At 42.8% G+C, this 12072-nt stretch overlaps 1 protein-coding gene across 1 annotated transcript; it reads left to right on the top strand.

Moving 5' to 3' along the window:
- Positions 1-228: 228 nt before the first annotated feature.
- On the top strand, positions 229-11495 carry pcare2 (photoreceptor cilium actin regulator 2). The gene is made up of 2 exons (XM_067416591.1): positions 229-3009; positions 11015-11495. The coding sequence occupies exons 1-2, from the start codon at positions 545-547 to the stop codon at positions 11088-11090; spliced, it is 2541 nt and encodes an 846-aa protein (XP_067272692.1). The 5' UTR covers positions 229-544; the 3' UTR covers positions 11091-11495.
- The last annotated feature ends 577 nt before the right edge of the window (positions 11496-12072 follow it).

The following is a 12072-nucleotide window of genomic DNA, read 5'->3' as shown; positions in this document are numbered from 1 at the left end:
AGTCAGAAGTAAACATCTATAAATACTCCAACCTCAAGCCACACTGAACTTAATTCACATGTGCTACGCTGGTTGTTGTTCAGTTTCACAGAATCAAAGTTAAATCTGTCACTTAAACATTTTTTATTAATGAAAACTGAAGTCACTGAAGATTTTTACTATATATTTTGATTATAACACATTTATTATGTTAATTAAATCTGAATTAACCAGGGCTAAAAAGAAAAGGAGACAAGGTAACCAGAAGGGTATCTGATTAGTGAGATGAGCTTATGGGCTTAGGCATGCGCTTAATTCCTGTAGCGTGATTGTGTGTGTGTGTGTGTGAGACTGGAAGCTTCAATCCTGGGCTCTCTATGGCATACAAACACCAACTGGCCATTGGTAATAAGCAGAGAAACACAGGGATTGTTGGCGGCAAGGTGAAGAACAACAGGAGACAACTGCTATGGTGCAAAAACAAGAGCCAAGTTGAGTTTCTCAGACACACCACTTTCAAATCTGCAATCGATCAGAAGAAAAGGAGCAGGTGTATCCCATCGCCATGGGTTGCTCTCCCTCTAAAGGTCAACTCTTCAGCAAAAAAGCTTTGCTGCCAGGATCCCCAGAAAGCAAGACAAATGCTGACCTGCCCTCTGATGGGACACAACCTCAAATCAAAGCAGAGAAAAACACTGCTTCAGAAGGAATAGAGATACAAGACAATCCAAGCCAAGGTAAGAGATCCTCAGTCACTGATGTAGTTTGTGATGCCACTGTGACACACGATGAAGATGCTCCTGAGAAGATCCTAGATGTGGTCCGTTTTCAGGATGGACAGAGTGCACAAGATGGCATCTTAGAAAACCTGAGAGAAGGAATAGAGGAGATAAGAACAAACGATAAGCAAGGAAAGCAGAGGAAGCAAAGAAAACAGAAACTGAGAAAAAATTCCTACATGCAATCAAAGGCACAGTTGATATTGCAATCTCACCAGGCAGCCTATGCATATGTGAACCCCAGCATATCGAAATACGAGTCTCTCTTGGGGCTCTTGGGCCAGGCGGCGCAGACACAGCTCTCAGTGCGGACCACTGTAGCTGCAGCAGTCCTGCACTATGAAGAGATCAACCAGGCTTTGGAGGAAATGGCCACAGAGGGAGAGCAGCTCCTGAGGGAACATGGACACAACATGACATGGCCCACTTTTCTTAAAGACTATCCAGTTACGACCAAATCCAGCAATGACCTGAACCAGCTTCCTTCCGAACTGCTGCAGCAAAAGCTTCTTCACTCCACGGTTCAGTTGGTCTCAGTGGGAGACTCTGTGAAGTGCCTGGGGGACTCGGCCCTACAGGAACTAGCTGAATACTTTGGGTCTCTGTCTCAGGTGTTAGGAGAGAAGCTGCTGGCTAAGCATGTGGCTGAGGAGCGCCTGAAGCGGGTTTTGTCCCGTGTGGAAGCTGCTGCCCTGAGGAAACCAGGTCCAGATGATTCTGCGCTGCACAGCGAGGACAGCGGCATAGGTGCGGATAATGAGTGTCAGAATGGCTTCCGTCGGACCAGAGGGAGCTCGGGATCAGGGGCAAACACTGTCTCTGCCACCAGTTGCTCTCCAGATCAGCAGCTGCTTAACGCCAATGAAGAAGGTACAGACAATGATGATGGAGAAGATGATGATGATGATGATGACGATGATGATGATGATGCAGAACTTGAGGGTGAGGTCAGTTGTAAAGATGAGCTGGTGAGGTTGAACGACAGGAGAAGGGGAACAATGTGTGGTTCTTCTGAATCAAACTCCAGCATTCCCCCACATCAGGATGGTCAAGATCAAGTCAAGACCAGTAACTTGAAGAGAAAAATCAGACGTCCAAAAACCGCAGACAACACCTTACAGATGAAACTGAAACACCGCCATTTAAGACGACCAAAGCGCTCACAATCCGCTGAGTGTTTGTGTAGCAAAGCAGAAGAATCGGATCCTAATGAGGAACAAGGAAACCCCAGGAACATGCAAACAACTCACTGGAGGAGAAAAGATCATGGAGATCAGGGAGGTCGTGTACGGACCAAGATTAAATCATCAGCAGGACAGAGCTCAGCGAGGTACTATGGCCTCCAGTATGGCAGCAGAGGGCCATGTAGGGCAGTTCCCCCTGGCTCTCCTCTAAAGTTTAATCCAGAACCACCTGGGAGAAATGCTGTCAAGAGGCTCATCAATACTTTTAGCCAAGGGGTGGAGGATAATTCAAGGCAAAGTCCTTCAGAGCAAAGACCAGTAAGAGTTAGGGGCCACAAGAAATGCAGTCTCCCACAGCTACAGAACAGCAGAGGAACCCTCAGCACCAGAGCGGCTGACAAACCAGAGCATCTGGATATTGACAGCCTGCCCCCTCCACCCCCAGATATGCTCATGGACTACAGCTGTGCTAGCGCAGGGTCGGCTGCTGAGGAGAGGGCTCCGGATTCACAGGGCAGAGGGCCAAGGCTCCGCACTTTAGCTCAGGGCAGGGCCATGAGCCGCTCCACTACTGCTGTGAAGGGATCCAGCATCCAACAGAAGGACGATGCAGGTTTGCAAGGTTCCACGCCTCATCACGGATGCAAAAAGCACAATGAGTGTGAGACTATGCACTCCAGAGGTCTCCCACCCACGACCCCTCCGGTCTCGAGGACACGGCTTCCACCCTCCTGTCCCACTCTGCCCCACCCAGTGCCAAGTCCTCCATCCACATCCTGGACTCCAGCCATCTCTAGTATTTCTGGGTCACAGTCATATTTTGAAGCTCGAGCCGTGTTCTGTCAGGAGAACCAGCCTCTCCCTCACACATGGACACCTTCATGTACGTCTACATTGCCTCGGCCATGGGGAGAACCTGCCAGAGGGAGACCTCGCCTTCAAACCTCTTTTATGGGACGCAGTCCGTCGGGTCATATGTCATCCCACAGTGAGCAGCCACAGTCATTGGCTAATGCCAAACAACAGCAGGGTCTGGGCTGTGATGCCACACCTCTGACCTGTGAGGGGTGAGTATCTTCCAGAATCATTCAAATCTACAACTCAATAAAGGTCTAAATAGCTCAAGGATTGAGTGCAGGGATCCTCAAATCTAGCCCAGAGATGCACTTTCCTGCAGAGTTTAGCTCTAACTCTAATCAAACACACCTGAACATGGCAATCAATGTCTTGAGGATCATTAGGAAATCTCAGGTAGGTGCGTTTGATCAGGGTTGGAGCTAAACTCTGTCTTCATTGTGTATTTGGTTTAGTGTAGCTATAGTTACTATATCAGCTACTATCTCAGTAAGCAAACACTCTTAACTCCCTCCCTCAGCATTGTTCAACTGATTTGAGTTCAAAATGAAAGAACATATCTGTAATTGTAAAAATTCCTAATGTTTGCCGCACAACTGATTTCCTCACCCCATTACTGCCTGCAATGTCAAGAATTTGCTGTAATCAATTTGGGTCATCAAAAGTTAATGAGAAATGAATGTGTTTGCGTGCTGCATCTGTGTAAACATCAGTGTATCTAAACGCTGACACTGGGCCGTTTTATGAATATTTATGAAATGAACACAGCATTTTGTATTTTACACACCTTTTTATTGATAAATGCATTCAATTTTATCATGTGTATATAATTATACAACTCTAAACCATGAACTGATTAAAAACCTCAAAATATGTTTAAATTATGTTTATATATCATTAAATTATGTTAATATCAGCTCTTCTCTTCAGTTCACTTATTCTCTATCATGTTAGGGTCAGGGACTGGGACTTCAGTCTGTGCTCAAGGACACATCTGCGTGTTTAGATTGATGTTTCTTTCAGATCGTTGTTCTGATGAAAGATCCAACCATGACCCATTATAAGATTTCTAGCAGAGGCATCAGGTTTTAATTAATCTGTTGGTATTTGGTAGAATCCACGATACCATGTGTCTGACCAAGATGTCCAGGCCCTCCATATATCCCATCTGCTGCAGAAAAGCTCTTGTTTTAGTGTCATCTGATCACAGAGAAGGCCTGTCTGAAGCTCCAGTCGGGGCCGAATGTGCTGGAGTTTCTGGATGAGTGACAGCATGTGGTGATGTAGGAGCTTTTTAAGAGAGTTTTTATTCTTTCTGAGCCCAAGACTGAACTAATCTCTGTGATCGCTGAGAGTCTTTGTCTCCTTCTCTTACTGCATGGCAACGTTTTTGCAAACCACAAAATGCATACCAATAGGTGCATATCACTGCAGTTTCCACATAAATTAACACTAGAGGCAGTAAAACAGCAAGTATTTTTTTATCGTTTTATTTTTTTATTTTTTTGTTTTTACCATAGTCTATGATTTGTAAACGAATACATTTTGGAGTTTGCTTCACTTAACCAACTCCATATGTTCAGATTTTCTGGCCTATTAAGATTGCTCTATAGCTCAGCTGGTACAGATTTGTACCTGCAATGCTGAAAGCTTGGGAACGAATCCCGTGAGAAACTAGTCATGATAAAAGAGCTCAAAGACGAGTTCAAAACACAAGCTAAAGGACATGGATTCAATCTTATTTTTGTCACATTTGCGGTTGTTTAAACTATGGGGTCGGTTTAGGATTTAGTGTGGGTGTATGTTAAAAAAACAACATAACAAAGCATGCCAGATTCACGCACATCTGTTTCGGAAAAACAATAAGCTTTTAGCGCCACCCAGTGGACATTTCGCTTTGAAATTTTCGCAATATGTACATATCGGTACGTATTTTGTGGTTTGCAAAAAAAACGTTGCCACAAGTACGTTTTTCTAATGAGACCAGGTTGGACGATATAAATACAGATTCAGCAATCCTATAGTCCTGTGTCAGATTCAGAACTTCTTTAGTTGATTGAACTTCTTAATTATTTCCCTGCTGATGGAAATGGGAATTCCAATGTTTTCGCTCTTTTCCACAGACACTTTCTGTTTAGTGAAGCTCAAGAATCTTTTGCTGCACATCAGGACTATATTCTTTGGTGGTGCTCATTGTGATGGTGATAAAGAGAGTTTGGCCTTTGTGTTTCCTAAGGAACAGAAGTCATGGTGGGACAATCTCATGCCCATAGTCACCCTGGTGTGATTAAAAATATATTATAACAATGGGAATATAATTCAGAGATATTTTATTCATAAATAATTCCAGGGGTGCCAATAATTATGGCCTACACATTTTAGAGAAAAGCTTTTATTTCAATGAAAGACCCTGACTGAGTCTGGTTTCTCTAAGGTTTATTTTTCTCCATCATGCCCTGATGGAGTTTCGGTTCCTTTGGTCGCCTTTGGCTTGGCTTGCTCAATTGGGGACACTAAAATTATGATCAAAGTTATTCAACTAATTATACAAATAAAATTAATTAATTAGGTCTTAATTAATTCTATAAACTATAATACAGATCTGCCAACATTGTCGCTCTATGATAAATTATAATAAATTGATAACATCACTGTTTACTCCAGAACGACTGTACAGCCAAATCTAATTTTGTTGCAATATTGTCGTGTTTGACACTGTGAAGCTGCTTTGACACAATCGGCATTGTAAAATTAAATAAAGCTGATTGATTGATTGATTGAATAAAAGGGTTAGATATTTGTGAATTTTTTAATGAAAGATCAAAAGGACAAATAATGCAGATTTATGTTATGTTTACCACCATCTTTGTGTCTATCTATCTATCTATCTATCTATCTATCTATCTATCTATCTATCTATCTATCTATCTATCTATCTATCTATCTATCTATCTATCTATCTATCTATCTATCTATCTATCTATCTATCTATCTATCTATCCCTTTCGAAAGGGAACTCACGCTGCATCAGCTGACGCTACGGGGAACGCCTTCAGCGTGACAGGTGTCTGAAATCGCTATCAAATCACAATCCTACTGACCGTCGGCAGCTGGTGATGTCATCACTGTGCGACCAGGAAGTATAAAAGGGCACCGTACCAACATGACGCCATCCTTTCGTCTTCAGGAACTGTTCTGTCTGGTTCGCTAGAAAGTCTGTTTAAAATGAAATGCACACGTAAGTTGAAGGGAGCGTACAGGAATTGCGCTGATCCGTGTCCCAGGTTTCTCACGCCTGAGGACACACACACCCTTTGTGTGCTCTGCCTGGGGAAGAGCACGCGCGGGAGGTTCACGAGCAGGTCGTAGGGGCATGGAAGAAACCCTACTCGGCGCGAATCCATCGACATCAGCGTTTTAACTTCGCTGATGTCGAGGGATTGGCCGAGGCAGGGTATGTGTCTATGCCGCCCATCGACGAGACATTCGCGAACTATCTCGCGTCCAGGCGGCCATCGACACTAAGAGCTCCAGCCCTGCCATCGAAACCATTAAAGACGACTTTGCGTCTTAATTGCAGGGCATACACGTCGGCGGGTCAGGCGGCGACGGCTTTGCACACAATGGCGTTGTTGCAGGCTTATCAAGCTGACCTGCTGAGGGACCTCGATCAGGGGGAGGGCCTACCCCCTGATGCGATGGCTGAGTTGTGCCGCACCACAGATCTCGGACGGTCGATGGCGGCTATGGTCGCCACGGAGAGGCATCTGTGGCTGAACCTGGTGGACATCGGGGTGAAAGAAAAGGCCTTTCTCCTCAATGCCCCGGTCTCGCCCTCTGAGCTTTTCGGCACCTCCGTTGAGGCGGTGGTGGGAAGGTTCAGAGAGGCGAGGCGCGCGCTCAGCGGCGTATAGAACGTGTATTCCGCTGAGGTCCCTTCAGACGAAGCGGATAGCGTCATGTTGGCACGGTGCCCTTTTATACTTCCTGGTCGCACGGTGATGACATCACCAGCTGCCAACGGTCAGTAGGATTGTGATTTGATAGCGATTTCAGACACCTGTCACGCTGAAGGCGTTCCTCGTAGCGTCAGCTGACGCAGCGTCTTGTTCCCTGTTCTCAGGGAACTAAGGTTACATACGTAACCGGGGACGATCTATCTATCTATCTATCTATCTATCTATCTATCTATCTATCTATCTATCTATCTATCTATCTATCTATCTATCTGTCTGTCTGTCTGTCTGTCTGTCTGTCTGTCTGTCTGTCTGTGGGTCGGTCGGTCGGTCTGTCTGTCTGTCTGTCTGTCTGTCTGTCTGTCTGTCTGTCTGTCTGTCTGTCTGTCTGTCTGTCTGTCTGTCTGTCTGTCTGTCTGTCTCTCTCTCTCTCTCTCTCTCTCTCTCTCTCTCTCTCTCTCTCTCTCTATATATATATATATATATATATATATACATACACAATATTATATAGGTGCAGTTCCACACATTACTGATACCAAACCATGCAGAAAAAAGGCGAAAAGCTCCTCCACCGTTAGAACCTGTTATGCTCTGTTCCTGTTAGACAAGTCATTTTAATAATAATTTGACAGCCACGTTAAATATTTTGCATACTTATGTCTTATGGTAGCAGGTGAGGAGCATTAACAGCATTCATAACAAGAGCTTCACTTTTCCCACATTTTGTTGTATTACAGTTTTAATCCAAAATGGATAAAATTCATTACTTTCCTCAAAATTCTTCAAACAATATTCCTATTATGTTCATATTATGACAATGTGAAATAAGTTTGTTTGAAATCGTTGCAAATGTATTAAAAAAAAAGAAAGAAAATCCCATGTCCAGTATTTCCAACCTTTGCAATGACACTAGACACTGAGCTCAGGGGCTCCTGTTTCCTCTGATCATCCTTGAGATGTTTCTACAGCTTGACTGGAGCCTACCTGTGGTCAATTCAGAAGATTGGACATGATTTGAAAATGCACACACCTGTCTATATAAGGTCCCACAGTAAACAGTATATGTCCGAGCATGAACCAAGCCATGACGGGATTGTCTGTAGACTCAGAGACAGGATTGTATCAAGTCACAGATTGGGGAAGGCCACAAAAACATTTCTGTGGCTAAAGGTCCCGATGAGCTCAGTGGCCTCCATTATCTGTAAAACGGAAAGATTTTGGACCCGCCAGAGCTCTTCCTAGAGCTGCCCTCCAGCCAAACTGAATGATCGGGGGAAGAACGGATTTAGTCAAAGAGGAGACCAAGAACCCGATGGTCAGTCTGACAGAGCTCCAGTGTTTCTCTGTGGAGTGAGGAGAACCTTCCAGTAGAACAGCCATCTCTTCAGCTTGGGACAACTCTGGGAAGAGTCTGTCCTTAAGTGGCCCAGCCAGAGCCCAGACTTGAGCCCGATTGAACATCTCTGGAGATCTGAAAATGGCTGTGCTCTGATGCTCCTCATCCATCCTGATAAAGCTTGAGAAGTCCTGCACAGAAGTATGGGAGAAACTGCCCAGAAATAGGAGTGCCGAGATTGAGCATCAAACTCAGGAAGACCTGAGGCTGAGAATACTGATGGACATGATTGTTTTTTAGTTTGTTTTTTAAATTATACATTTGCAAAGATTTTAAACAATCTTCTTTCACATTGGCATTATGGTGTATTGTTTGTAGAATTTTGAGGAAAATAATGAATTTAACCCATTTTGGAAAAAGGCTGTAACACAACACAATTCTGAAAAAGTGAAGCTGTGAATACTTTCTGGATGCACTGAATACGATCCACAAAAATCTCATTGTTTAAAATTTACATTATTAATATTTTGTGATAACTGTATCTGTCCCTAAGTGCGTCTGAACAATCTATCCCATAATTATTATTTTTTGAATCCCTGAGCTTGACCAATATTTATTTCTAATAGTTAACATATCACTATTGTGTTAGAATCCTAAAAACATGAACACCATGTACTTTTCCCTTAAAAACAACAAAGCCAAAATATTCCTGGATAACTGGAGTGACCCTTATATTTTATTGAACCTCACGTGAACAGTGATTTAAGTGAACATAAAAAGGTAATTCTGGATGAGTTCTATATTAATATTCTAGTCTAACATGTTTCCTGGCAACTGTACTCCAAATATTAGCCTTCATTATTGTATTTATTGGTGTCTTTTATAATATTAAATAATTGTATAATGTTATAAACCCTTCCTACTGAAACTCTCACATTGAATTGAATTCAATAATTGGCATTTATATCACATATGGTTTCATCAATCAATCAATCAATCAATCAATCAATCAATCAATCAATCAATCAATCAATCAATCAACTTTATTTATATAGCGCTTTTACAATCACGATTGTGTCAGAGCAGCTTCAGTGTTAAACAGGACAATACTGCAGCAGAATTAGATTTGGCTGTACAGTCGTTCTGGAGTAAACAGTGATGTTATCAGCTTATTTTAATTTATCAGAGAGAGACAATGTTGGCAGATCAGTATTATAGTTTACAGAATTTATTAAAAGCTAATTCATAAATTTTATTTGTATATTTAGTTGAATAACTTCATAATGATCATAATGTTAGTGTCCCCAACTGAGCAAGCCAAGCCAAAGGCGACCAAAGGAACCGAAACTCCATCAGGGCATGATGGAGAAAAATAAACCTTGGGAGAAACCAGACTTTATTTAGGATGGTGCGTCGATTACACAAGAGTATGAATACATAAACCCGGAGACGGGTTTATTGAGCATGACGTGCCGGTGAGGCAAATTCAGAGGAGACACCAATTGACACGGCTCAGCAGACACTCCAGGATGAGCTGGTCATGTCCAAGCGCAGGTCCACCATCCGATCTGGACACGGCCCGGATCCGGGATAAACCTCGGGATAAACAGAGAGACTAACATTAGCGTAGATGCTGCTCTTCTGATGATGTAACGAGTCCATCAGGTGTTATGGGAAGTGTTCCCGGTTCCGGCTGACCTAGTTAATGCAGCCGAACAATCAGTCAATTGATCTGAATAATGAGAGTTAATAATGTTCTGTGTGTGTGCCATAGTAAAGAGATGTGTTTTTAGTCTAGATTTAAACTGACAGAGTGTGTCTGCCTCCCGAACAATGCTAGGAAGACTGTTCCAGAGTTTAGGAGCTAAATAGGAAAATGATCGACCGCCTGCAGTTGATTTAGATATTCTAGGTATGATTAACTGGCCAGAGTTTTGAGACCGCAGTAGACGTGATGGAGTATAATGTGTTAAGAGCTCGCTTAAGTACCGGAGCTAAACCATTTAGTGCTTTGAGTAATAAGCAGGATTTTAAAAAGTATGCAATGTTTAATAGGGAGCCAGTGCAGTGTTGACAGAACTGGACTAATTTGTCTGACACCCTCCATATTTCAAATCAGTCATCTTGGACGTAAACTTGTTTCATCTTCATGTAAGTGTAGTGCCAGTCAAGGGGAAAGCCCTGCAGAAACCCAGAAAAACTGGAAATCCCTTAAGATTGGATATTCCTCATCACTGCGAAGTGAAAACAGTTCTGCTTCAGCGAGAGGAAAACAAAGACTGATTGAGATGACAAGATAAAGAAAGCAGTTTATGAAGAAAGTGTACAGTACATGTGTGTTACATGACTGAGGTCTGAAACAGAGTCTTGTGTTAATCTGATCATCTGTTAATCTGAGCTCAGGGTAATCCCTGCAGCATCTGCGAACCTGTAGATCCACGGACTCACCTGTCCTGATGGCCTACATTCACCAGAGAAAAGTGCATTAATACACCTCAGCCTAACCCTGGGAGGGACTTTACCAGAGAAAAGTACATTTATGCACCTCAACTGAACCCAGAGAGGGACATCTGTCGCCTTATTCCCCCCGAAGGCGTATATTAATACTCCATGCTGTTCACAAGCTCCTTTTAGGGGTATAAAAATTTTACTTTTAAGGGGTTTGCCTCAGTGACAAGCTGTTGTATTTTTTTTATTTAGCAGACACTTTTAACCAAAGCAAATTACAACTGAGCAAGAGATTAATCTTGATGTGGCAATTGACAATTAATCTTTCAGACATGGTTTATCATAGGGGTTAAAGGAAAGGGTTAGTTGTGGTCTGCTCTTGAAGGTCCAATGTTTATACGTTTATAGGATTTGTAACCTTTCTGAAAAGGCTATGAGTTGGTTTGTGATTGGTTTCTCCTGTGTTTTCTCCAGGACACCGAGAGCGGACGGCTGCGGTTCTGATCCGGACACACACGGCCGGTCTGGGATTACAGACGATCTGGATTAAGGCCTTTTCTCTCTATTGGGATCTGGGACATTTCGGGAAACATTTCCAAATATACACTAACACTGCGATGCTTAGAAGTGCGTAAATAACACCCGTCTGTGTATATTTGTTACTCTGTTCTCTGTTATTTAAGTGCGTGTTTACTTCCCTGTGTATAGCTGATCTTTCTGTTGGTTTCGATACGCAACATGTGTTCTTATATCCTGTAATCGCTTCAGAAATCCGGCTCAGATCAAACTCTCTTCCTTATTTATCTGGAGCCTGTTATTGTTACTTACCTGTTAGGAATCATGCATAATCTCTTACGATTATTTTATGAATTTGTGATGATTTGTGATAATAGTCACCCTTCAGATTACTGCATGAACTTCTTTTAAAATGTGATGTGATGATAAAAATAAAGACTGTTTTACACACGCTCCCAGGTGTAGTCGTGTTACTAGAGCTAAGAGATTACACTGACAATTAATTAATTATCTGTCAGGGTAAACCTGTGCTGTTTGTTCTGTACAAAACAGAAGCTGAATCTGAAGACTCTTCGAATGCTCTGATGTAGAGCTCAGAGCTCAGACGGTTAAGCAGAGGAATCTGCCTGGGTATCTCAGAGCTGTACCTCGACAAACACACACCTGTACTGTATTAGTTAGTGTCAGATGTAGAATAGAAGATGCTCTGATGGACACTAGAAACTGAAGAGCGCCTCCTAGTGGAGCGCAGTGAGAAACACACACCGGTACTGTATTAGTTAGTGTCAGATGTAGAATAGAAGAGGCTCTGATGGACACTAGAAACTAAAGAGCACCTCCTAGTGGAGCGCAGTGAGAAACACAGACCTGTACTGTATTAGTTAGTGTCAGATGTAGAATATGAGAGGCTCTGACGGACACTAGAAACTGAAGAGTTCCTCCTAGTGGAGCGCAGTGAGAAACACAGACCTGTACTGTATTAGTTAGTGTCAGATGTAGAATATGAGAGGCTCTGA

This window comes from Pseudorasbora parva, chromosome 15, assembly GCF_024679245.1.
Source record: "Pseudorasbora parva isolate DD20220531a chromosome 15, ASM2467924v1, whole genome shotgun sequence".
Classification (NCBI taxonomy): Eukaryota; Metazoa; Chordata; class Actinopteri; order Cypriniformes; family Gobionidae; genus Pseudorasbora; species Pseudorasbora parva.
The sequence above is the reverse complement of the archived record's forward strand: the minus strand, read 5'-3'. Positions and strand labels throughout refer to the sequence as shown.

Excerpts from the sequence above, each read along its gene's own strand:
- pcare2 (XM_067416591.1), top strand. The coding sequence starts at position 545 with ATGGGTTGCTCTCCCTCTAAAGGTCAACTCTTCAGCAAAAAAGCTTTG. Across the intron at positions 3,010-11,014 it reads ACACCTCTGACCTGTGAGGG|GACACCGAGAGCGGACGGCT; the intron begins GTGAGTATCTTC and ends TGTTTTCTCCAG.